The sequence below is a fragment of the Protopterus annectens genome, chromosome 8.part1 (genome assembly GCF_019279795.1).
Source record: "Protopterus annectens isolate FY-2018-M chromosome 8.part1, PAN1.0, whole genome shotgun sequence".
Lineage (NCBI taxonomy): Eukaryota > Metazoa > Chordata > Ceratodontiformes > Protopteridae > Protopterus > Protopterus annectens.
In genome coordinates this window covers 529,459,342-529,486,603 of record NC_056742.1, presented here as the reverse complement: position 1 = coordinate 529,486,603, position 27,262 = coordinate 529,459,342, and the positions used below count along the sequence as shown (strand labels likewise).

At 42.5% G+C, this 27,262-nt stretch overlaps 1 protein-coding gene across 1 annotated transcript in view; it reads left to right on the top strand.

Moving 5' to 3' along the window:
* The window catches only part of ESRP2 (epithelial splicing regulatory protein 2), a 318,023-nt gene that overhangs the window by 64,430 nt on the left and 226,331 nt on the right, over positions 1 to 27,262 (top strand). Inside the window, exon 3 of the mRNA XM_044082050.1 lies at positions 8,240 to 8,353. Coding sequence (XP_043937985.1) covers positions 8,240 to 8,353 — 114 coding nt within the window. The remainder of the gene's footprint in view (positions 1 to 8,239; positions 8,354 to 27,262) is intronic.

Below are 27,262 nucleotides of genomic sequence, written 5' to 3'. Positions count from 1 at the left end.
GGAATGTTTTTAAATATTTGGGAACTGATGAAGGATCAACCAATAAAACGTATACAAATAAACTCTCTAAGGAATATATTAGAAGACTTTAAATCAATCCTGAAAACTGCGTTGAAATCTAGGAATAAAGTTGAAGCTATAAACCTATTTGCTCTTCCTGTCTTAACTTGCAGTTTTGGAGTAATTGACTGGCCCCAAAAGGTGTTGGATAGATTAGATAGGAAAACCAAGAATTGCGCTTCATGCTAATCAAATGATTTATTAAAACCAATGCATACCAAGATTATGTATTCCCCATTCTGAAGGAGGCATGGGCCTCCTTGAAATTGATTTTACATGTCTATATCTGCAATCGTGGGACTGCATACATGTCTGCTGACCTCACAAGACCCAAACATAGTGAAAGTTTTGAAACATGAGACTAAATCTAAGATGACTTCCCTTCTTAGTCTATCAGAAGTGCATCAGCATCGTGGGAATGGAAATCGAACCAGAAGTAGATTAAAAATCGGGCAACAATTAAAAATCGGGCAACAATTGAATGTGCTAAAAAAACAAAAAGTAATAGAAAGTTGAATCGGATTCAGCTCCTGCCAAGTTTCAAACCCAGGTCCCTGTTGACTACAGCGCAGTGCATTAGCCTTTTAAGCCACTCCAGTGAGAAGGCAGGAAATGTGGAAAATGCAAAAAAGATGAAAAGTTAATATTGGCGGTCCGAGACAGTAGACTTGCATACACAAGGGTTTACTAAGTCCATTGAACATGGGGGAGAAAGACAAATGTCCGAATTGGAAACCGTTGCACATCTTATTGCTGGTTGTGACCTACTAATAGCAGACGGACTGTATACTGAAAGGCACACTAATGTAGCAAGATTGTTGCACTGGGGATTGTGCAAACATATTGATGTAGCTGAAAAACATGGGGAAACATGAGCATGCACCATAGGGAAGAGTGTAGGATGCCACAAAGCACCATGGAAAATGGATCACATGGGATCATCCATTACCAACTGTTCAAAAGATAGATACAAGAAAAAACATATGTAGTGATCCATGAAATGAAGCCAAGTAGCATTGATCATTGAAGTTGTTACACCCAGTGACTACAGTGTCTTGTGTACAGAGAGACTGTCATAAAATATCAGGATCTGCAAGCAGAAATGAGAGCAGTGTGGAAGATAGATACCCAAACGGTTCCGATTTTAGTAGTAGGAGCAATGGGTTTTACAAATCTGCAATTGTATTTAGATATGTTACTAATACACAAGTCTGTACAAATTGCAGGAGTCGTTACTAGGCACAGTGATGTCAACCAGACGTGTTCTTCGCAGCACCTGCAAAGACTGAAGCAGTACCAGTTTCACAAACTTTAAGCATACTTTGACTTAGGAATGGGGTCCATTCCTGTCATGGTATTGGAAACCCAAAAGATTTGGAGAAATGTGTGTCTGTGTGGTGTGGTCTGTGTGTCTTATGCCATCTAATCTGACCAGTAGAACAGGTATCAGGTGTAACTTGTCTCCTGCGTTAATGTAGTCCTTGAAGTGAGCAGTCTTAAATCTGCCTGGTAAATTTAAGGGTATGTCTAGTCCTTTAACACAGCACAACAAAGTGGAAAATGAATTGGCTTATTTCAAGGTGTGTGGAATTGTAGAATCTGTCCAGATTCAAGCAAGGTGAGGATTTCTGTTGTACTGTGAGTGACCAACAGTGTAGGTACTATGCAGAGTTGAGAGGTGAAGGACAGCAAGGCTAGTTTGCTTTGTACCCCCCCATGTTGCCTCCCGTAATTGGTGAAAACAGCATTTTTTGAAGCTGATTTAGTCACTGACCCATTACTTGTCAGCTGAGAAATGTTGGATATCAGTGATTGGAATCGGGAAGATTTGTTAACAAATGGTGGGGGGAGGTGTGCTAACTTTAACATAATTGTGACATGCCTATGGCAGGAATCCTGTCTGTTCTCCATTAGACTAATAGGAAATAGGATTTAAACTCACCAGGGGCAAATGTTTTATTACTGGGTAACATCCTCTGGTCTAATTTCTGAATCAAAAACTGTGCTTTAAAATGGGAAGCATTTCATTTATAATCACCATTTGTTACAGAGCAGTTACCCTTTTTGGTAGCATTGCCTTTTTTAATGATTCAACTGGGCAGGGGAGGATGGGAGTGAGTGACTTGTACTGCCCCCCCCCCCCAATAAAAACGAAAGGGATGTGCAGTGTGCAAGGTAAGGTTTGGGTGCTCATAATGGCCATTAAAACTGCAGAACGAGGGTTTAGTGATCCAAGCCAGTGATGGTGGTTCCTGGTGTGAGGGAGAAGCATGTATTGCATGCGTGCACCATAGGGAAGAGTGTAGGATGTCACAACAGATGTAGGTGCCCAAAACATCTCAATTGGGTGTTGAGGCTAACAGCCCCATCACAATCAACTCTCTCCCCTAGAGGTGACTCTGGTCTGATCAGTAGCAAAGCTTGATATTCAAGCCTATCTGGACCTTGCAAAGGCATTTGACACAATAACCTACTCGGGCATCATAGATAAGCTATCCAGCTTAAATATAAACCCCTATGTCACAAGATGGGTCGCAAACTGGCTGAAAGACCGAACCCACAGAGTGAGAGTTGCTGTAGCCATGTTAGACTCGAAACCGGTCACAAGTGGCATCCCACAGGGTTCTGTCCTGGGACCACTCTTGTTCGGTATATACTTTTCCAAGGTACAGGCAAACGTGGGAGGACTATGGCTCACCAAGTTCGCAGACGACTGCAAACTGGGCGCCATAATCAAACTCTCCAGCTGACACAAACATCCTTCAAAAAGGTCTCACAAATACAGATAACTGGTGCCAGCACCATAGTTTAAAGCTAAATGCCAAAAAATATATAGTCATACCCTTTGGCAAAAGCAATGTGCCCAGAAATTACCACATAGGCGGAAACCCATTAAGTACAGAGAAAGTTATTCGGGACCTGGGGGCCCAAGTTGACAGCAATCTTTCCTTTGAAAACCACATTGTCGAAGTGGTTAAAGACCTTCTACATAGCCCACCTCGTCACGAAGGGTTTCACATCTAGATCAAGAGAGGTAATCGTGCCCCTTTATTCATCCCTCATCAGGCCCATCCTAGAATACAATGCTCCTTTTGGGATGTACCTTACCCGACACCTGCAGCAATTAGAAAGACCCCAAAAGTATCTCACCAAGAGGATCAAGGGTCTCAAACAGATGCCATATGCTGCTCAGTTAAAAAAAAAAAAAAAAAAACTCCAGCTCTACTCGGTTGCATACCGCCTACTTTGAGGCGATCTATGCCTGACATACAAAGCTATGTCAAATCCAGAATTAATGGACATGCTCCACCTCAGTAAATCTAAATCCCTTCGAGCTACACGCTCGAGGGACTTGAACCTTGGCACAGAAATAAATAGAACTTGCTGGAGGGACAGGTTCATAACCCAGAGGCTCCCTTCACTCTGGAATAGAATTCCAGTTCATGTGAGGCAGAGCACCTCACTGAATCTCTTCAAGAAGAATCTCGATAGGTGGATGGGGGATCATAGGTTTGTCCCAGGGCTTACTCCCGTGTCACTATTAGACAGAGGCACAGTAAACTAAACCTTAAAAAAGGGCACAGTATATTCGAATCAAGGGGTGGCGTAAGCCATACAGAATCTGGCTAGGCTTAAATTGCCTCAGGGCAGATAGCCTAGTATGAACCTAGTGGTGAGGGAGAGTTGGTGGAAGGCTGGTTAATGTACCGGTTAGTGGTTTTTTTTTTTTTTTTTTTCTGCAAATAGCAGCAAGGCCTTGTGGTGTTAGAATGTGTGCCTCTTGCAGTTTCATTTTATGTACTTAAAGTCATTTTCCTCCCAGTGTGATATCTCTTGAAATCCTTTTTGAAAGGGAGCAGCAAATTAAAGTGGAATCTGATACCCCTTCTGTTAAAAGCCCCGATATGGCACCTAACTGAATATTAGCTTACTGAAACGGTTTGGAAAACTGTGTGAGAAATGCACCTACGTTTGCAGGTAATATATTTGGAATACCATGCAGCACCTACGACATTCATGCAAACCATCATTGTCGGGGCCTTCCCCTCTCATCATATGATTCGGTACATATAGGTATTGAGCATCAAAATCAAAATGGCTGTTCAAACTGTAGCAAGCTTTTGTTCCATACATGACTTTGTTCCAGTGTTATGGTCCAGTCCTTGTTGCTGAAAGGTATGAACTGTGTGCAGCAGAGCATTTTGTATACATTTGTCTTGGCGCTGTGTTGTCATTTTTTTTATTATTTTTTATTTATTTTGTTTTTAACCAATAGCTGAACTAGACTGTCTTCATCCTGCTTATGCCTCCCTTACTTCTGGACATGGTCATGACTCAAAAGGGTATGGGATATTCCAGTTAAATTTATGCAAGTCATTTTATATGCAAAGATCCCTTTGAAAGATGACTAGCTTGCATCGGTGAAATGTGCGACTGGCACAAATGAGGTAAAATGTGTATTAATTAGGGGAATAAAAAAAGGGCACCTCTATTCAGATTTGGTAATTTTTTTTTATCTTCCTTTAGTGGTCCATGTTGTGAGCAGCTACTTAATCATTGTAGAGATTATATGAGATCAATAACTTGATTAAAAAAAGGGAATTGCATGAAGTGGCTTCCATAGTTTTATGTATGTGTAACCTCTGTTATGTAGTTTATACTCCTGTGTGGCTTTTACGTGTTGCACTGTTTTATGTGCCATCTGATATTTGTTGCTTTTGTGCTTGATATGGCAGCTTTGACCATCAACATGTCCTTCATGCATATGATCACCCTAAAGTGATCCCACAGAATCTGTATCGACCATTGCTCATGCAAGAGCGCTGGGTATGTTGGTGGTTTAAAAGTATAATATATATGTATGCTTGGAGAACTGAAGTGCTCCGATAACGAGTTTAATAGGTATGCAGCCCTTTAGTGTGAGGTATGCTTCTCGGAACTTGTGAAAATTTGCATTCTTCATAATGAAGTCTGGCTTTTCTTACATTCATTTAAATTCCACTGGGGGTTATCTGAACTCTTGAGTGAAATATTGTACTATGGCACTGACCTCTGGTGACCTTTTATAAATAGTTGCATTGTGAAGATCTGATTAGATGTCTGTGGAGATGGTTTAAGATATCAGAGCCATTTGTTTTAGTTCCGCATTTGTACACGTATGTATGGCAGCTGCCTTCAGGCAATCAACCCGGATCTGTAAATGTTTTTGTGTTCCTCCCAGTTTACCAAAACACAAAACCAGCTGAACCAGTTATTCTTGTATCCTTAAAGCACCAACTGACTTGTTAGCACACTCTTTGCCTTTATTTTGCAAGTTCTGATATAACTGCATACCTTTCCCCTTAATGTTATGTTAAGGTACAAATGTTTGTTGCACATTGTCATGAAACCTCACTGGCAGCTTTTTAAATTATCTGTCCAGATACTGGCCACCACAATGCCTCTGAAGTAAGTTACCACATCACCCCCCCTACTCGCCAGCAGTGAGCTTTTTAGCCTTTCATTTAGGGAGGAAGGCCAAGTCGGGGTTCCCAAGAGCTCCAGTAGTAATCCTTTTGTCTATACTCATTTTAACCAAACGTACTTCACACACACTGTTAGTTGAAAAGCAGTTTTGCTGTCTTACTCTGCCATTTGTCTGCTGTGATCATTTTACCATAGGTAAGCATTTGGCTAAATATGTGAGATTTTGTCCTTTGCCTAGAAAACCAAAGGTCTGTATGGTACTGGCACACATTTCACATGACTGACTGACAACCTAGTACAGACACCCGCAAATTAAACTATTACCAGTGTTTGATCAACACACTGATTTTCCCATCTCTGTTTCCTCTGTGATGTAACTGCAGCTTTACTGTGGTATTTTGAGTAGATGTAGTTGTACATCCCTTCACTTGTGTATCTGCCCCCATTCTGGTGGAACCTGCAGCTTTGCCAACTTTCCCCATTCGGGAAGTCCGTGTACTTCTGCTTCAGCAGACTGAGTAAGCGCTCTGGGTGTTGTCATCTGTAGGATGCAGTTGTCCAGGCATGTCTCTGCAGCTTCAAATTAACAATTTATCCCTTCTCTTGTAAAGAGTAGGCAGTACCTCTATGCCTTCAGAAATTTTAAAAGGAGAGCCTTTATCACAGAAACAGCATGAGGTTGCTACACTGACTTTTTTTTTTTTTTTTTATCAATTTTGTCAAATTACTCCATACGTTTTACATAGTACGTAAAGCACTTACGATTTGCAAAATGCCTCTAGAGCCACAAAGTGGTGCCACATTTCTGTATTGTAGACTCTTAGTTGATTGTCCTAGTAAAGAGTATTTGGTATTTACAGAATAATTTGAGAAGAAAGTTCTAAAACAGAGTGACTGTGTGGAGCTGCGAAGCCCCCAATAAATCACTTGTACCAATAAGTTTTACACGCGTACACACACACGTGTGTGTGTGTGTGTGTGTGTGTGTGTGTGTGTGTGTGTGTGTGTGTGTGTGTGATATATATATATATATATATATATATATATATATATATATATTTATATATATATAAAATTTAAATAGTGACAGTCTTGCTGCACATGTTGCTTACACACCACCTGTAGCAGTGAGTTAAGAGCACTGACTGTTGTAGAGAGCTGCTGACAGTCGTTTCAGCAATAAACTTTGAAATGTGACAATGAAGCTGGAGGGACAAGTCTGTTCTTCATGATGATGGTATTGTAGAGGACTGCAGTAATCCCTGGTGGTTGTTCCTGTCGTACACTAGTGCCACAAGCTGGATTGATCAGGGTAAAGGCCTGCAGTTAGCAGTACATGATATAGAGTGAAGAGGAGAGCAGATGAATGTTTATACAATCTGGAAGTTTCCGTAAGCAGTAAGCTACAAAAATACAGAAATATAAATGCAGAAGCATACCTCCCTAGTTCTGTTTCCAAAAGTTACTGTTGGAGGAATGGGTTGTGCAGTTAACTGGTGTAACCTAGGCAAGACATTGATGACTGTGAGCACTGAAAGGATGTGGCCTTGTTTCCCTTCTGTCTAACTCTCATACTATGATAGTACACAGGCAATTTGCGGTAATATGTTGGCCATATTTGCAACTTACTGAGTGCAGTGCTAACGATAAATAAAATTAAATACATGCTATAATAAATGCACTGCCTTTGTTTATAGGGCAACTTCAGGTTCAGTGCATTAATTCAAGGCCAGTGTTTTACTCTAGATCTCAGCAGAAGGCAAATTGTGTGGAGCTGCATATGAGTAGTTACGACTTCGCTTGAATGACGATAAAAATTATAGTGATCTACAGAAATGGATGAAATGATTTCCCTAACCTTTTGAGGGGTTACCAAGGTTGGTCTGTTTTTTGTGTGTGCATTCAACAGTCCAGCCTGCGACTCCAGATCCTTTTGTGCGCTTCTTAAACTGGCTCTACAGACTAAAAGGTGAGCCTAAAACCTTGGCATGAGACCTTTGGGAAATTGAGCCTTTACAGATAGGTTTTGCGGTAGAGAGATGAAACAGACTGACTCCCTGATTGTACTTGCGTGGTTATAATTGCATTTGGGGAGAGGCGCTTTCTAGCATGGCATTTATTAGGTACTCTGAAATTGGTTCACATGAAATGTACTGTCATTGTACACACTTCAGGTACCTGTAGTGCTTCCAAAACAGAACTTCTTACCTGCTAATCTTGCAGTTGTAGCGCAAATTATTTCTGTTGGTGCCATTTACAAATCTGCAAATATTGACTAGTTGTCACAGCACTATCAATGCACAGAATATTGCCTTTCACCTGCTTAGTTAAAACTGGTTCCTTTCTGTTTGTTATGATTATTAAATGGGTCACTAGATGGTGAAGCCTTTTTCATGCAGCTGTGAAAAGTAAACGTTGCTCACTGTTTATAATGGATCATTCCAGAAACTGGTAATGCACACTTAAAACTTGTCTCTGTGCTATATAGTAAACTTGAAAGAGCTTGGTACAAACCTTGATTCAGTTCTCAGCTTTTATTTGCATACTTTGACTTCACTAGGGAGCTCCAAGATTGTTCAGTGTTTATGCCAAATCAGCAACTTTACTAATGTTTTCATATTGGGTCTGTAACAATATTTATGCCAAATCAGCTACTTCATATTGGTCTGTAACTTAATTGCAACAACCATTCTGTTTTTTTTTTTCTCTCCAGTTTACCCAGCTAGTTGCCAGTGATTTGAAGGCAAATGGAAGCAAGTCCTTTACAATCTGCACAGATGGACAATTACTTATTCGTCAAGTCCTTCATCCTGAAGCATCGAAAAAAGTAAGATGAATTGGTATCAAAGTTTCTCCATGCTACTTATTCATTGGTTTACAGGGCACAAGACTGAGTATGACCGAGGAGCAAAGATGGATACAAGTCCTTCAGTTAGTCTTGCGTGGTAAGTAAATGGCGACTGAGGAATAAATCCATGAAAATCAGAGGTAAGCTTTATTAGCAAATGGTAGCCTTAATCAGTTTTAAACCATGCTATAACCAGTATCTAGCCACTTGGTTCTGTTTGTATGCTGTGTATAACTATTCATGTAAGAGACTACAAATGGGAGATGTTCAAAATGTTACCTTTCACTCAATTTTCCATAGTCTACATATGCATAGGGGTTGAGGGTGGTAGATATGCTGACTTTAAAACTGTGGGATGTTTTTCCTTTTCTCGTGAAACTGCTTTTTTTTTGTCAACATTCTTTACACACAGGCTGCACCTGTTCATTCTTCCCATTATAAAATTTATCTTCTGCCGTTTTAAGGCCTTTTTCAGTAGCTCCTCCTTTTCTTACCTTTTCTAGGGCATTGCAAGTGGATGCCGAAAAGTTCTAAGCCTGTCCAGTTTTCTAAATTCTGAGCATTATTCTGCCTTTGTGTAGCTGAAAAGAGGGTTATTTCATCTTGCAAAATCCAGTTTGCAGAATTGTAAGCTATGTTTTGACATTGACCTGGTTTAATCAATGATCTAAAACCATGAATAGTGTAGAATTTAAGTGGTGGAACTCCAGTTCCTATTACTGCAGAAGAAAACGCCAAAGGAAATCCATGAATGTATAATGCAAACACTGAGTGACAACTCAACCTTGAAGTGGCGTGCAGATTTTGAGACTGAAGATGCCAGATCTGGGAGGCCTCAAACGCAGATAGGTGAATATTGGCCAAAACATTTACTAAGACACTACAGATGTCCAGGGAACATGTTGGGTTCATAATCCTTGAGCAGCCGGGTATGCAAAAGCTGTCCGACAACTGGGTGCCCAAATGTTTAAATGCTGATGAGAAAAGACCTCTAATGGTCACGGAGTTTGAAAGGACAGCAGTCAGTGAATCAGAGGTGACTGAAGCAGTGGAGCAGTAGTTCAGTGACCAAACTTCAGACCCTTTTTTGACAGGATTACAGAAACTTCAGACGCTGGGTCAAGTATGTTGAACTTCAGGGAGAATGTGTTGAATAAATTCCAAGTTTCATGGCCCCACATCATTCCCTTCTTGGGCAGACTTAGAACTTTTCAGCACCCCCTCATATTTTCCAAATCTTCATATATCTTTTCAGTTTCTCTAATTTTAACTTCTCACTGCCTGACGTTTTCTCTCTTAACAACCCTTGTTTAAAAGCTAATCACCACTTCAACCACATCATGTAACGTGTTAGGTTCATCATACTGATCCCTGCTGCAGTAGCCCTGTGCTGTAGATATAATGGTTGACCTGCATAATAGCTTCAGCACACCTTCCATGCACAAAATCCACTAATCAGCTTGAGCTGAGCTGACTAAAACAGCAGGTGTGGGTGCCAAACTCTTCAGAGCTTTCCTGTTACTGAAAAGCGTTCATATCCGCTTGTGCTGTCCCTTGGCTGGGCAGATAACTTCCCTTTGCAGAAAAAATCCCACATTTTTAATGTTTACATTTACTGTCTTGTGGGGAAAGTACTAATTGAAATATGTGTTTTTGACTGTCACACTTTTGCTGCTGCAGCTGGCTAGCGGTTTGCCTCCATTGCAAGTAGGAGGCTATACTGTGGTTAAATCTGGTTCCTCAGACCCCCCCTATCTTTTTCCCTTGGACCCGTCTGGTGTTCATACAGCCACTCTGGACCTGGCACATCCTCTGGGTGTTGGGAATCCCCTTAGTGGGCAAGGGAGAGACACTTTGGTCAGTGTTGCGAGAAGGGGTAGGAAATGTCCCTGTTAACCAGAATGTTGCCCCTGTTCCTGGGGAAGCTGTTGCTTCCCTTAAAAATCCTGTTAACTGTAGCTTTCCATATACCTGCTGCTATAGTTTCACTGGACAAGAATAGTTTTTAAAGTGTGGGTCAGGATTTTGTCCAGGCGTATTGACTCGTATTATCAGCTGGTTTTCTCTTTCAGAAAGAGCCTGGAGAGGAATGTGTTGGGACCAATATTTTTTTCTTTTCTTTGAATTCTGTTATCTGAATACAACTGTCAGATTTTCTCTTTCTATGACTACTTCCAGAATGTGCCGATGTTTTTTCAGTGGGAGAACATTCCCTCAGAAAATGGTATGAAGTATTACAACTAGAATTCCCAGCCCCCCCCCCCCCACAGTGCTGTTTGCACTGGGGGATGAATGTCACGGCACTTGTCCCAGATCTGACCCAGCAGCTGTAGTTTTGCTGCCAAAAGCACTTTAATTCTAATCCCTTCCTTTTCTGACGATGGTAACTCAATTTTAAGTTTGAGAACAGCTGTATGCTTCTGCAAATTTAATACACTACCTACCAGTTACAATTTCTTAGTTTTATTCTGAATAAAGTGGGAGGGACATTTTATCTGTAGTTTCTTCAGTGTAGAAAATCTGTGTGGTTTAGTTCGGTTTCTCAGGTCAGTTTTTTTGACTCTGTGGATACTATTTCCCAGGGCTGTTGCCACTGGAACTGTGAGAAGGCAGGCCTGGCTGCGTTCTCGGATCCTCCCAGTTGAAGTCAAAATCTCTGGATAGAAATTTAGTTTGTCCATCTGCTGCAGAGGTAAACTGATGAGGAGAAGGTCTCCCTCTAAATTCTATGCTCCTTCATCCAATTTTGACAGGAAACCAAACAAGTAGTCTCAGCAGTGCCGATAAGGGAACCTTGTATCTCCCAAACCCCACCTCCAGAAGTCCCTTATCTGTTCCAGAAAGTCTGACTCTCCATTTCTCTCTGAAAATTGAATGTTTCAGACAAATGGGTTCTGGGAGTGATTTAGCTGGGCTGCAGATATTGGTGGGAAGAAACTTATCCATTCCAGGGAATTATTCCAGATCTACCATTCCAGGGAATTATTCCAGATCTACCAGACAAAACCCCCTCTCTCTCCTGCCCTATATGATATTCTTTCCAAGAGGATTTTCTTCAAGGATGTTTCTGGTTCTAATAATGGGCAAGGAGAACCAGGTCGCACCCACTTTGCAGACTGTCCTTGTTATCCTGTGATTTGTAGCTTCACAGCACAGTTCCACCATACAGGCATCCTGCATTCTGTGATCTGTAGCTTCACAGCACAGTCCCACCATACAGGCTTCCTGCATTCTGTTGGAGCAAATTGTGTGGCAGATGAGATGAGCAGGACAGACCCTCAGGAATGGAAACTGGATCAGGGAGTCTCCAAGAGTCAATCCATCCATGAGGAATTCCTCCTCAGGTAGACCTCTCTGTTCAGAGGAGACAATCGGCTGTTCGGAGGAGACAATCGGCTGGCAAGAATCTGCTCCAGGAATCCCTCCAAGAAGGCCTGGAAGATAGATGCCTTCTTTTCCTTGGACAGGAATGTTCATATATGCTTTTCCCCTGATTTCCAGGGTACTTATGAAGGTTCAAATCACTGTTGTGGCTACTACTGGCCCAGGCAACAGTGCATGTTCTTTGTGTTTCACTGTTGCAGTCATCACACTTGGGTTATCTGCCTGCAGGTAGCCCTCATTCGGCCCAAATACCATAGTCTTGGGATGTCCGCATCAGATGCGGTCGCCTCTTCCATGACGTCAGGGGTGTAAAACATGCAGCTGATGCCATTACATTAGCTTTTCTTGCCACTTGGGAGCCTGAAGCAGTTTGCAAGTGCCGGTTGGCTGCTACCTGAAATTTTCGTTTTTCGAGTTTCAAACCTGAAGTCTTCTAAAGCAAAGTACCCCATTGGGGATGCTTTTTTTCTTGCTCTAACCAATGTCAGAAAAAGTTCCCCGAACTGTTTGTCGTTGGGCTATCTGTCATTAAATTATTTTGCTCTCATTCTCCATATTCCGAAATGGCTTTGATAAGCCATCTGACTACCGATCTTCTGAAAAACGTAAGGATAAAGACAGACTGCATAGGTCCAAAACTGGCAGCGATGCTTCTGTAAGCTAGTCGCCAGTCTACCGGTACTCTGGTGCCTTTGCTGCTCCTGATACCTGCTTCTACAGATTCGCAGGCCTCTGCTGAGACCCATTCAGAGTCCAGTATGCCATGAGATGCTGCTTCGACTGTGGAACCTGTGGATGTCTCTACCTTGGATGGGTCCAGAGCCGCTGTGCAGGCACCGGCTTCTGAAGGTGTATTACAACCTTCCAATGTTTGTATTAAACAGACAACTTTGGTTTTTACAAACTACCGAGTTTCTCAGGCCCAGGGTTTGCACTACACCTAGAAAACAGATGACCAAAGCACATGCTCAAGCTCCCATGCCACAGAAACAAATGCTTAGAATGGCTGAAGACCTTATAACTTTAATTAGGGGAAGCCAGCCTTCCCCCTCTAAAAGACAAAGAATCGATTTTTCCTTATGATTCTACAGATCATGAGTCAGATGACTGATCCCTTTTATTACCAGGACATACCCTTATCTACCTATGAGTATTCAGATGCAGAGGATTTTCTTCAGGACTAACCCATTATTTATGCCCAAGGTGGTATCCAGTATGGCTTTAAACCAATCCATCCATTTACAAACCTTTTTCCCTAATCCTCAGAATAAGGGGGAAGGATCATGCACTCCTTGGATGTGCACAGGCATCTCAGGTTCTACCTTGACAGGACTAAAACTTTCAGAAAATCTGGCCAGCTGCTAGTCAGCTTTGCTACAGGGGCAGAGGGCAAAGCCATTTCAAAGCTTTGCTACAGGGGCAGAGGGCAAGGCCATTTCAAAGCAAACCATTTCCAAATGGATAGCACACTGCATCTATTTCTGTTACACACACCATGGGAAACCCATCCCACAGGGGATCAGAGCTCATTCCACTTGGGCTACCTCAACCTCTACAGCATTTCTCCGGGGGGAGTCCCTAGTAGGGACATCTGTACACACCTTCACCAAGCGTTACCACTTGCCTAACTTTTTCTAAATCCAGAGCTGGATTTGCCACAGCAGTCTTACAAGGCCTGCTAGCCAACCCCAACTCTTCGCGACTGCCTCCACCCTGGGAATCAACCTGTGTGTGATGACTAAAAACAGTGAAACATGAAGAACATAATACGGTTGTGTACACTTACTATAAATGTAGATGTTAGTGTGTTCACTGTTGCAGTCCTGGTTACCCTCCCTCCAGCCACCTGTTTTTTTTTTTTTTTTTTCCTATACTTTCTACCTATCCTCTTTTTGGGTGTTTTCTATGGCAATGGTATAGCTTCCTATTTTGGGGGCCCCTGACATCTGGGACAAAAAAAAAACTGATGTAATGGCATCTGCTGCATGTTTTATACCCCTGACAACCTGACATCATGGAAGAGGTGACAGCATCCGATGCAGAAATCCCAAGACTCTGGTATCTGGGCCAACTGAGGGCTACCTGCAGGCAGATAACCAAAGTGTGAAGACTGCAACAGTGAATACACTCTCAACATCTACATTTATGGTAAGTGTACACAACTGTACTTTCTCCCTTTTGGAAATGGCCAGCGGAAATTACCACACGCTTCCCACAGACAGGGTCTACTCAAACAAGAACAGGGGTGTTTGATGCACCCTAACCTCAGTGATCTTCAACGGTCTGCCTGGATAAGGTGTTTCCTTTAGGCACCTGTTTGCGGAGGACGTGCGTCGTATTAGAAAATGTCAAGGTTTTCTAGTTGGTGCCAACAAAAATAACCAACATCCATTCAAGGCTAGTTCTATGGTTTCACCATAATTTTGTGGGGTTTTATTCTATGGTCTTTTTCTCCTTCTAAGGTTCATTTACCAGCCATTTCAACATGCTGCCCATGGATCCTCTTCTTTTGATGCATTTTTATGTGAATGTTTTTGAACAGGATGTTGTATAAGGTGCCTCCAAGAAAACCATTGCCCCCTTTATGGGATCTTAATTTTGTGTTATAGGAGCGAACACTTGTTCCATTTGAACCAGCTAACCTGGCTTACTTGAGGTTTTAACATTGAAAACAGTTTTACGGATTGCTCTGCTCTCCAAGGGTATCTGGGTTGACTTACTATAAGAGCTTGCAACTCTCTCATTTTCCTCAGGTGCTGGGTTTCTTTGACACCTAATCTTTCTTTAAGTTAGTATCAGAGTATACTTTTAATACATAAACCATACCTTTTGATATCCATGGACAATTCTGGTACTATCTTGACAGAACCAAGTCTTTTTTCAAATCATCAGATCAGTTCATTTCTTGTGAAGAGCAAACCTGTGTCAAAGCAGACCATTTCCAAATTGTTGTCTAAGGCTATTACCTTTAGTTGTGCACACTACAACATAACTATTCCAGGCAGGCTAATGTCCAGCCTACCAGGGTCTTTGCTTTTTGGAAAGGGTTAGATTCTAGAACTATTCTAGAAGCAGCAAATGTGTCCCCTGTACACACTTTTACAAATCACTGTAAGCTAGTTTCCTTCTCTAGATCTGGATCAGGCTTCCCTAGAACTATTCTCGAAGAGCTGATGGACTCTCTTCCACTTCCCAAATATAGTATGCTGGACTACTTTAGCCATCTAGCTAAGGCTATTTAGTCTCTAATCAATATAGTGAACACAGTACAGTTGTGTAACTAAAGATGCCATAACAGTAGATGTTAGAATGATCATTGCTGCAGTAGCCCCTCCCTCTTTCCAAGTGTGTGTGTGTGTGTGTGTGTGTACATTTACTTTTTGTTCCTAGTATTGGCCTTTCAGGACTCTTCCACCCTCTGTCAGTTGTCATGGCACCAAAACCTCAGCTCAAAGTGATGGTTTGGGCAAGTGGAAGGTGCCCTGAAGCTTTAGGAGCTGGCAGACACTTGTATCCTGTGCAGAACCTGAACCTAATCCATATAGTTTTAGACCTGAACCTAATCCATATAGTTTTAGACTACTGCTGCAGTGATCAGTTGAACATCTGCTGTAGTGGTAAGTTTACTTGCACAACTGTACGTTTCTTACTAGTGTGATCAAGAAAAAAGCTCTTATAAAACTTATGGACTCATTTTTATCTTCAGTAAAACTTTTTTCCTTTTGTAAATACCTACTGCTCACCTTAAAACCATGTGAGCTCAAAATGCTTTGTCCCCAGTCCTTACAAAAGTGCCACTTGAACTTGACTAACTTCTGTACTTTAACTGATTTAGCTCCCTCTGCTATATTTCTCTCTAGGCCAGGGGTGTCCAGCCTTTCTGGGTCCGGGACCACTGATGATAGTTGGCGCAGTTTGGGGGCTACATTATTATATCCAGCATGCACCTGTCCATTAAAAACAGTTTTAGGACATACCAAGGACCAGATAAAATTCCTGGATGGGCTGGATTGTGGCCCCAGGGCCATCTGTTCCATAACGTTTCTGCCCACCCTTTTTGATGCTTGTTTTTAAGCCATCCTTGCACTCTTGTTTAGCGATGTTCTTCATCTCACATTGCTGCAGTCCTTACACTTGGGTAGTCCGCTGTCCTCGGTCGGCCCGAATATCAAAGTATAAGGCTGACGTCGGTCAAGGCGCATTTGACTGACATCAGGACGTCAGGGTACAAATGCGCATGACCGACGTCATATCCTCAGTCTTTTTTGCCGCATGGTCCGATGCAGAAGCAGTATTGCAAGTGCCGGTTGGCGTTCTGAGATTTTTTGTTTTCGAAGTTTCAGACCGAGTTCAAAGTTGGCTAAGTACCCCGTTGGGGAATATTTTAGTTTTTCTTGCCTCAGTGATTTACGGATGTCAGAAAAAGTCAATAATTGCATTTCTTGTGGGAAACAGATACCGCATAGAGATTATCATACTTTGTGTATTCCTTGCTTAGGGCCTGAGCACGACGTTGTTGGCTGTCGCTCTTGTGCTAGATTCAATAAACGCACTATAAAGAGAAGGTTGGATTGTGCCAGGTTAGTCTTTGGGAAGCGGTGCAATTATAAAATGCCGTCGGATGCTCCGGCGCCCGCTTCTTCGAAGAAGCGCAAGGACAAAGCAGTTAAGCCTAGGCTAGAAGAACCGTCTGTACCGGACGCCGGTTCTTTAGAGGTGTCGGTGGAGCTGGTGGCTCCACCGGAGGTTTCTTTGTGTTCCCAGGGTGAGACTTTATTATTGCAAGATGTGGCCTCTCAGGAGGCAGGTCAAGCTGAGGGGCTTCTCAGGTTACTATACTCCCTCCCTTCCTAGGGTGGCTAGGCCCTCTCCTTCTGTTTCAAAGGCTTCTCCCAGGGGCAGGCCAGGTTCAGTTTCAATTGGTGTCACCCTAGTTCTTCTGGAACTGTGCCTAAGAAGCATATGCTTAAAATGGCAGAAGATTTGATTACTTTGATTAGGGGTTCTATGCCCCCTCCTGATAAGAGACCTAGGGTGGAGCCTGAGCTAGGGAGTTTTGAGCAGGCTTCAGATGTTTCAGAGTCTTCGGCTGAAGACTTGCAGGAGTACTCTCCTTATTCTGATTCTGATGTGGATGATTCTACTCCTTCTGCTTCTCCTCCTGAGGATTTTTCTTTTCAGAAACTCTGCATTTCATGAGTGAGCATTTTAAGTGGGAAGGTCAGTACTTCTCTGATTCCAGGACAAGGCTTAGGGAATTTTTGTGTTTACTCCAGCATAGGCCTTTGGCTATACCTCCTGTTTTAGATGTAGTGGAAGATGTTTTACAGAGGCTTCTCTTAATCCTGATTCTTTGCCTCCTGCTCCTGTTAAACCGGATAGGTATTACAGGGTGCCTGAAGCTCATAAGTTTCTTTTTAAGAGTCCTAGGGCAGACCCAGAAACTGTTAGCCAGGGGCCTAAAGGTGTTAAGGCTTCTGTTGTAAAGAATCCGGTTCCTGCAGACAAAGAAGCCAGGGCCTTGGATAGATGGGGAAAGAAAGTTTATACTTCTTCCACTCTTGCTATGAGGGCTTTGAATTGCCAGTTTCACATGTTGAAATACCAAAACTATCTCCTTTCACAATTGAAGGCTAAGGTTGATGCTCTGGCAGAAGGTATTGATTGTAAAGAGTTGCAAGATTTAGTACATGTTTCTGAACAGGTGGGTAAGCATTCTTTGCAATGTGGTTTTGATGCTGTACAGGCCTCGTCTAGGGTGGCTGCCACTGGGTCAGTTCTTCGCAGGCACGCCTGGCTGAGGGATCAGAATTTGTCTGACCATGTTAAAACAAGGATTTTAGATGCTCCTTTGCAATCTGACGTGTTGTTTGGTTCTCCTGTTGAGGCAGTTTTAAAGAAAATGGAAGACAAGGCTAAGTCTATGCAGACTGTTAAAGATTTTTTGCAGGTCCAGCCTCCAAAGTTTAGTAGAAATTGGCCTACTAAGGGGTGGATGTATCCTTCTTATGATTCCCAGTCTAGGGGTAGATCTAGACGTGGTAGGGGTAGAGCTCAGGGCTCTTTCAGGCCTAGAACAGGGAGTTCTCCTGCACAGTCTTTGGGTGAGGGCAGGGGTCAGTCCTTTCGTAAACAGACCCAATGACCTACCTTTTCAGCTGCCAGAGCCTTCTCGTCTGGCAGCACCTTTGGGAGGAAGGTTGGCACTTTTCAAAGAAAATTGGAGTTTAATTACCCAAGACAGATGGGTATTGGATATCATACACCACGGCTACAGGTTTTATTTCCATACTTTGCCTCCTTTCAAAGGCATGCCAGACGTTCCTACTCAACAAAGAATAGAAGCTCACAAGCAAGTTTCTCTGTTGCTCCAAATAGGGGCCATACAGCCGGTCCCTATGCCAGAAGTGGGCCTAGGATTTTATTCTCGCCTGTTCCTAGTACCAAAGAAGGGGAACACGTGGAGACCAATTTTGGATTTATCTATCCTAAACACTTATCTGGACATTCCCAAGTTCAAAATGTTGACGTTGCAGCAGCTTTTACCTCTGCTGGGCAAAGATCATTGGATGGTAACTTTGGATCTCAAGGAGGCTTACCTTCATGTTCCTATCAGACTAAGTTGCAGGAAGTATCTGCGTTTTCGAGCTGGGACTTCTCACTATCAGTTCTCTGCATTGCCCTTTGGCTTATCTACTGCCCAGAGTGTTCACGAAAGTTCTGGCTCCAGTGATAGCTTTCTTCAGGCTAAAAGGAATACAGATCTATCCTTATTTGGACGACTGCCTGATTCTGGCTCAAGGAAGGGAAGAGCTTCTTCATCATTTGGAATATGTGATAGCAGTGCTAAGATGCCTGGGGTATTCTGTGAACGAAATAAAGTCCAGTCTAGTACCCTCTCAGGACATGTGCTTTCTGGGTGTGAGACTGAATACAGCATCCCAGATGGCCTTTTTAACCCCGGACAAACAAAAGAGTCTATCCCTTTACTTCCATCAGCTATCTCATCAGTCTGGGCTGACTGCAAGGACAGTCCTTCAAGCCTTAGGGTTCATGGCATCTTGTATTCTGGTGCTTCCCAATGCCAAACTGCATATGAGGAAGCTACAATGGTATCTCAAAATGTATGGACACAGCACTGCCAGGATCTGGACACTGTCATTCAAATAATACCTTGCATTCAAAAGGAATTTTTGTGGTGGGCTCAGGAATGTCACCTAAACAAGGGACTCTCTGTGACCCGGCCAGAGGCGAGTCAGATTTTAACGACAGATGCCTCAGACAAAGCTTGGGGAGCTCATCTAAATGGAAAGTGGATACAAGACAAGTGGCCTGCCAGACTACAACATCTACATATCAACATGAAGGAGATGTTAGCAGTCCAGTTTGCATTAATAGCTTTCAAGGAATTACTTCTTCCAGGGCAGGTGTTGATTCTAACAGACAACACAACTGTCATGTGGTACATCAACAAGCAAGGGGAACATTCTTATCCTCTATGCAGGCAAGCAATGATTTTGTGGGAGACTGCTCTCAGTTTACAGCTCAATCTTCAGGCAAGGTTTCTGCCAGGAGCACAGAACTCCTTAGCAGATGTGTTGAGCAGACGAATTATGGATCCCCACGAGTGGAAATTGGATCCTCATGTATTTCAGAAATTGACAGTGTCATGGGGAACTCCAGACATAGATCTGTTCGCTTCTCCACTAAACCATCAGCTGCCAAAGTTTTGCACAAGAAGGTTTCATCCCACAGCTTGGAGAGTGGATGCTCTTTCTTTCAATTGGAGCAATCTTCATGTGTATGCCTTTCCACCTCTGCCTCTCCTCCCAAAGGTACTTCTAAAGGTCAGACAGGACAAGCCAAGGATGATTTTAATAGCTCCGGATTGGCCTCGACAGCACTGGTACCCATTACTGAGAAGTCTGGTACGGAAGCCTCCATGGCCTTTGCCTTCGATTCCACACCTGTTGTCACAGGAGGACAGCCATTTGCTCAATGTCAAGCTTCACTCTCTGCACCTAACAGCCTGGCATATTCTGTTTTGAACCATAGTGGGCCTCCACTTCCTCAGCAAGTTTTGAATGTTATTTTGGAAGCTAGAAGGCCTAGTACAAGGAAAGTGTACGCAGACAAATGGAAGAGATTTTTATTTTGGAGTGCAGCAAAGATTTTGATGTTTCTGAGCCTAATTTGTGTGTGGCTCTTCAATATCTTACTGAGTTACTAGACAAAGGTTTGTCTTTCTCTTCTATTAAAGTTCATGCTGCAGCAATTTCGGCTCACTATGATTGCGACCCACCATTGTTTTCTCATCCTTTGTTCAAGCAATTTCTTAGAGGGGCAAAGAATATAAGACCCCACGAAGAGCTCCTACTCCTGCTTGGGATCTCAATTTTGTGTTGGAGAAACTCACTCTACAACCTTTTGAGCCTGCAGCTACTTCTGAGTTGAAATATTTGTCATGGAAGACTGCTTTTTTGTTGGCCATTACCTCTGCAAGAAGGGTTTCTGAATTGCAGGCCCTTATGGCGGTTGAGCCTTTCTTGATTTTCCATAAGGATAGGGTATCATTACGTACTAATCCTTCCTTTATGCCTAAGGTGGTTTCTAGTGTGGCTTTAAACCAAACTATTCATTTGCCTACTTTTTATGCAAATCCCCAAAATAAAGGGGAAAAGATTTTGCACACTTTAGATGTACACAGGCAGTTGCGTTATTATTTGGACAGAACTAAAGGGTTCAGGCAGTCTCAGCAGTTGTTTGTTTCTTTTGCTTTGAGTTCTCAGGGCAAGCCTGTGTCAAAACAAACTATTTCTAAGTGGATTGGGTTTTGCATTGCTTTCTGTTATTCCCATCATGGCAAGGAGATTCCAGCTGGGATTAGGTCTCATTCCACTAGGGCTACTGCCACTTCAACAGCTTTTTTGAGGGGAGTGGCAACCAAGGATATTTTGGAGGCAGCTACTTGGAGTTCAGTGCATACTTTCTCTAGGCATTATCACCTGCCACTTTACTCTAAATCCAGGGCTGGTTTTGCCACTGCTGTTTTGCAGGGCATTTTGGCAGCTCCTGCTTCCTTGTAGTTAGCCATCCTCCCTTACCTCTGCTTTGGGATTCTACCCAAGTGTAAGGACTGCAGCAATGTGAGATGAAGAACATGGTACAGTTTTGTACCTACCATAAATGTAGATGTTCGAAGATCCACATTGCTGCAGTCCAATTCCTCCCTCCTTCCGCGCTGTAGTTAGAGGTGGTTGTGTGGGTTGGGTTGTACATATTGTGTATATTGTATATATTGTACATATAATTAGTGCAAGGGTGGTTGGTTGGTTGTTTGCTGTCTTTTGGTTTTGACCTTTATTTTTAGGGTCTTCTGACATCTGGGGCAAGAAAAGACTGAGGATATGACGTCGGTCATGCACATTTGTACCCTGACGTCCTGATGTCAGTCAAATGCGCCTTGACCGACGTCAGCCTTATACTTTGATATTCGGGCCGACCGAGGACAGCGGACTACCCAAGTGTAAGGACTGCAGCAATGTGGATCTTCGAACATCTACATTTATGGTAGGTACAAAACTGTACTTTTTCTTTCTCTTGTACACTTTGTATTTACTGTGTGCTGCGTTTTGAACCACTTATGTGAACGGTCTTACATTTTGAACGGGTTATGTGCATGGTGTAGGGCTGATGTTTTGGAAAGATTTTTTCTCTATTCATGACTATGCCTGCATCCATTTGAAAATTACAGCTTTATCTTCTGTCCGAGTTCTCCTAGGTTGAGCCTGAAAACTGTCCATTTGGATCAGGTTTGCATCTGCATTATATTTCCCCTGCCTTTGTTTCCTTGCATTGAATTTAAAATCTGCTTTCCACACTGCAGATAGACATTGTGCAGTAGTATATTTTAAACATTTCATCCTTTCTTCTTTTCCTGTGTGTATGTATCTGTCTCCCCTTCAGTATCCATACCGCCTAATGTCATTCACTATAGGAATCCTCGCTCTTGCATAATGTGCATGGAAACGTTTCACCAAATCGGCCCAGAGCAACTGTCAAGTTGCTTGTTCCTGCATCTGAATACCAAAGAAACAGCATTTCTCCTTTTAGCTGTTCATATTGTTAGTTTCCCTGAAGTCACATGGCTCTAGGCATTCCCCCCCCCCCCCTGGCTCATGTCTTTTTTGTTTTGAGTATTTGGCTTAAACTACACAAGCAACCTGCCCTTATTCAGCTGCCCACCTTGTACAACCTTATTTTCATGACTTCTGCTTGCCCTGTACTAGCCAATCTAGTGACACCTTACACACCAAATCGATCTCTACGATCAGAAGACAAAAATCTCTTGGCTGTCTCAAAACCCACAAGAAAACCATGTCACACACTCTGTATTCCTACACTATACTATGGAATTCACTACCTCTAGCTGCCAGGTCTATGCTTGCCCTAACTATTTCAAAACCTCTTTAAAAAATCATCTCAGAAATACATGGCTCTGCTCCTGCATAAAGCCTGCCTAATGCTTAGCTCTTCCAGACCAGCCTCATCCTCCTCTTCTGTCACATTTCACTCCCTTAGTCTTCAAGATCCCAGGGCTCTCCTAACACCTTTGTTTCTATACCATATCCTTAAACTACTGCTCAGGCTGTAATGCCTCTATTCTTAACTCTCTCTCCAAATTTCTGGCTATTTTCCTAACAAACCATCATTTTATTTTTTTCATGTACTGTGACAGTCAATGTCGTACATCGCACTTTATGTACACGGTCTACTCCTAGGCTGTAAGTGTTAATAATAATATTTTAATGCTGTACAATTGCATGGATGTGTACAATATCTTCTAACACAGCTTGTTCTTTCAACTTATTTTTGTTCTGTCTTTCTCATACAGTTTGCATTATATTGCATTATACTGTATGCAGACCCAGTCAGACCACTCAAGTAAACAAATGTCAAAAAAATAAAAATTTGTCATCTGCCTAGCCATGTAAAACTTCTGTCACAACTCCTCACTCGCCTCCAGATTTCTCCAATGCAGCTAAATTCATTATCGGGTACAATAGTTGTGAATTCCATCAGTCTTGCTTGTGGATAAATAATGGCTCATTTTGAGTCACCACGGATCAGTTGGTTCTCTGGCTGTACTTCGTTTTCTCAAGATCCAGAATCATGGTCAAATGGGGCCCTAGGTAGGGAAATGGACCACACCTCCTCCCTTGGAATTTCTGGTATCACACTACTCGTCTTCCTCCCCATTACAATAAACGGTGCTCAACCATCGACTTGCATACTATTTTCATCACTTTTAAAGTGACTGCAGAAAGATTAATTTTAAAACTTTCAGTATCCTTGACCAGTTTAGTCCCACTAGGCTAGTAGTGCCTCTTTCAGGGGAGACCCTTTGTGGTATTTATACTACTAGGGGAAATTTGGCCAGGGCATTGGTAACTTTCCCCTACATTTCGCTTAGCTCAGGTGGTTGTAAAAGATCTTGCAGCACCTGGGGCCTTGATTTAACATGCCATCCAAAGGGTGACGCACTCAAGGAGTGCAACACCTCCCCTTAAAGTGCACTGCAGTGTCAGCAATCCATCTGCATGGTATGGGAGTAGAACCCATAGTCTTCTGCACTAACTGAGTATGATACCTGTTGTGCTCCTAACACCGTTTTTTAAATTCTATAGCGCAAACACTGGCAGACGTGTGCTAAACAAAATGGTTGCACATTGAAAACAGACGTAGCATGAGCAACAATGAACTTCTTTTAGCTTGACATTTGCATTAAAATGTACCCCTGTAGTTTTGAAGATTTTTTTTCCATTTAAGCAGCAAAACAAAAGGTATGAACCAAAAAGACAAATTATCCATTTCAAAAGGTTTCAATTGCGTCTGAGTAAGTGCACAGTCTGGTAGTTGATGTAGATGATTAAGGTGGTTCTTCGCTGTAGCCAAGGGTACAGGGTTTGAGCTGAACAAGCATTAACCTGCTATCCGTAACGAAGGTATTTGGTACTTGTGCATGAGTACATGCTGAAGGAAGATGTTCTTCGTCAGCCGTAGCAGTACTGTGCATTCCATTTCCAGACAAAAGCAGCAGTTCTAATGTGTTTTGAGAAATTGCAGTTTTAGCCCTACAAGGAAGTGAAGTTCCAGTGTGAGAAATCAAATATCCTGCTATTGTGTGTGCATCATACTAAAGAAACTCGTACAGGCAAGATCCAGTGTGTGTCCTAGAAGTGCAAGTTTAATTGTTTACAATTAAATGGCAGTCCCTCAGCCAGCTGTTCGTAGGCCTCGGTGCTAGATTCAGCTGTTATTTGTTATTGCTGCATTTCATGCTGTCCTTTCTCTCTTCATTTTGTGAGCTGAGATGCCGTCTATGACATTGTTGTGGAAATCACTTCCTTCAAGAAACAGTATCCCCTTAAAGCTTAGTTTCCCTGGTGTTGTGGTTAATTTGTACTTTATTCAGGTATGGAATACCATTGCAAGTGTCCCCTGAAAAATGGTTGTTTTGTGTAGTAGGACTGACATTAACCCAGTGATGTACAGCAGTCCAGTTTGGTACAGTGTTCTCTTTGCTGATGCCACCATCTTAACATCACATGTTACTACTGACAAGTGTGTGCGCCCATTTCCCCCCACCCCCGGTGTGTTTCTGTATAATTGGATGTTGGTGGGCATTACCTCCTGTCTGCAGTAACATGCTGACGTGATTATCTGCTTACTAAACTTGTACATTTCCCTCCCTCCTAGGTGTATCACCCCGTTTTAAAATACCCTGCAGTGCAGACGGCACCCCGTACCATTTCTTCCTCTCTTTAAATAAAGCTCTTTACCAGAATATGCAGCATGAATCCTGTCCTGCATTGGTTGCCAAGATCTTTCTTGTGGCTGTATGCACCACCCTATCCAATATTTAATGTGTCTGAGTTTTGGTACAATAGTCATCCATAATTTTACAGTCTTCTATGTCTGACTAATGATTATTTGCCAAATAGTTCATATTTAAAATAAATTGGAGGCATTCCTATATTTGTTTACTTGCCCTAAATTGAATAAATTGGAGGCATTCCTATATTTGTTTACTTGCCCTAAATTGACCGTGTTAGTAGGTATAGAGATTCTATATCACCCCATATGGGACTCAAACCAGCAATATACCTGGCTTAGGAGGACAATGCCTTATCCATTAGGCCACTTTTTGACCAATCCTTCTGTTGTCTATGTACTCAAATTCCAGATGGTGAAATCTCCTACTATGCAGCTTGGAGGTAAACAATCTTTATTCTGACTTATATGTCGATCAGTAGGACATCTACTGTTATGGTAAGTACTTGCACATATCTGACGTGGCTTAGGGGTAAGTCCCTTTGGCTATGGTGTGCAGGGTATTGGGTTCTAGTCTTGCAGAGGCTGTTTATCCCAATCCCTACAAGCTACACACTGTAGGGACCTAAACCTTGTCACCACAATAAACAGAACATGCTGGAGGGATAGTTTCCTGTCCCAGAGACTTCCCATACTCTGGAACAAACTACCTATCTATATCAAACAAAGCTCCTCATTAGCACTCTTCAAGAAAAATCTTGATTGGATGGAAGATAGGAAAATCACCCCGGGCATCACTTCTGTGGCTCTGCTAGACAGTGGCACAGGAAAATTTTCTTGGGTGGCGCAAGCCAGGGTACCTTTTGGCTAGGCTTATGCAGGCCCTAGGGCCAATAGCCTAGTATCTACCTATGAACAACTGTACTTTCTCACCTGGATTACACAGAAATCTTGTAGCACAGAAGACTTGTACTTGCATTTAAAAGAAAGATGGTGCCATTATGAAGGCTAATGGGATCCACTCAAACAGGTTCCGACATTTGTGACTGAATATCCTTTTGGCTTTTGGCAGGAGGACAGTTGGTATCAGTTTTCAACTTCTGTTCCAGTGATTACAGGAGCTCTCTTTCTCATACTTTTATGATCAAGATCTCTGCAAACATTTTTGTTAGTCAAGTAAGAAATAAGCCCATTTCTGCTGTAAAGTCGGTATCTACTGATTAGATTTGGAGTACGCCATGCCCCACATGTCCTTAGTAATCCATAAGCCAGGCTGCATTAGATCTATATGTGGGTTTAGTGTCCTTTCATTATTTGTGTCCTTTGACTGGGATAGTCCTACTAGGGTAAGTCCTACTAGGGTAGTAGCTTCTTTTTAGGGAAGAACTATGTGATATTTACACTGCTAGGGGAAATTTGTCCATGGCATTGGGAACTTCCCCATAGCCTTTTCAGTAGGTGCTGTGGGATCTTTTGCATCCAACTGAGTTACCACCAACTCAGAGTTTGACTCAGTTTACACTCAGTTCCCCCCTTATGTTACACTGCAGTGTTCGCATTGTCTACCTGGTGTAGGGAATAGAACCCCCAGCCTTCTAACCAAAGGCAAGTGCTCTACCTGCTGCACCACTGCTACTGTTAGTTGATACTTCTGATGTTTATGCTGCAATCTGATCTTACTTTTTTGTTGTTTATTTGACAATGCAAGTCTCTCTGAAAAATGGCAGTCTCAAAATTAGTATATTTAAGTAGCGGAGGTTGTGCCCCCCCAATCACCCAGTGTGTTTGTGTGGCAAAGCCTCTCTACAAAAACTGTTTGACAGTGAGTTTCTACAGTTGCCATTTTACTTTGCTTGATGTTTATGCTACAATCAGTGTAACAAACTTCAGAAATTGCACTGTATTGCTTTTGTGTTGGCTTGTCAGTAAACTATAAATGATGAGTCTAACACGTCTTTAATATCAAATTAGCTCGGCCAGTCATTTAATTTGTGAGCAGGTACCAGATATGTAGTTGAAAGAGCAGAAGTCACCCATCAAATGCATATAGAGCCCAGCCCAAGAGGCTAGGACACAACTGATATTGTAGACCTACCTTCATAAAGCTATTCTTGGAAATGTGTACAGTTCTGCTGAAAATGAGATTGATTGATTGTTTGAAGAGATGGGAGTGTTCGTTGACCTAAGTGCACTTTATCGGTCTGTCATTGTGATTTAAGAGCAAGTGTGCTTGGGTTCATAAGTCACAACCTGCTGACCTTCAAAGTGCTTCATGCTCCAAATGCCATGTTAGAGTTTACAGGAGCACATGGGTTCCACATATAAATGTGTAGACTGGATTGAGTTTGAGGGGGGGGGGGTCTTTATAGGCACTAGAAAGATTGTCCTATTCCACAGCACAGTGGGTAGTAGGCTGAGTGCCCTGTTCTCAGTTCACTGAGGTGGTATGATTAACAAAATGCCTCACTCAAATACAAAGGGGCATTTTAATGGGGTCTACTTCACGATGTCGAAAGCTGACTATATCAAAGCTGATATTGTTGGCACCACAACATCGAAAGCACAGAACATTGTGCAGATAAATGCAAATCTCTGTAGGGGGAGATTTCCGTTTACCTCAATGTAGTGCGGTCTCGGACTTGGACTATTTAAGTAGGGGGTGCTGCCTAC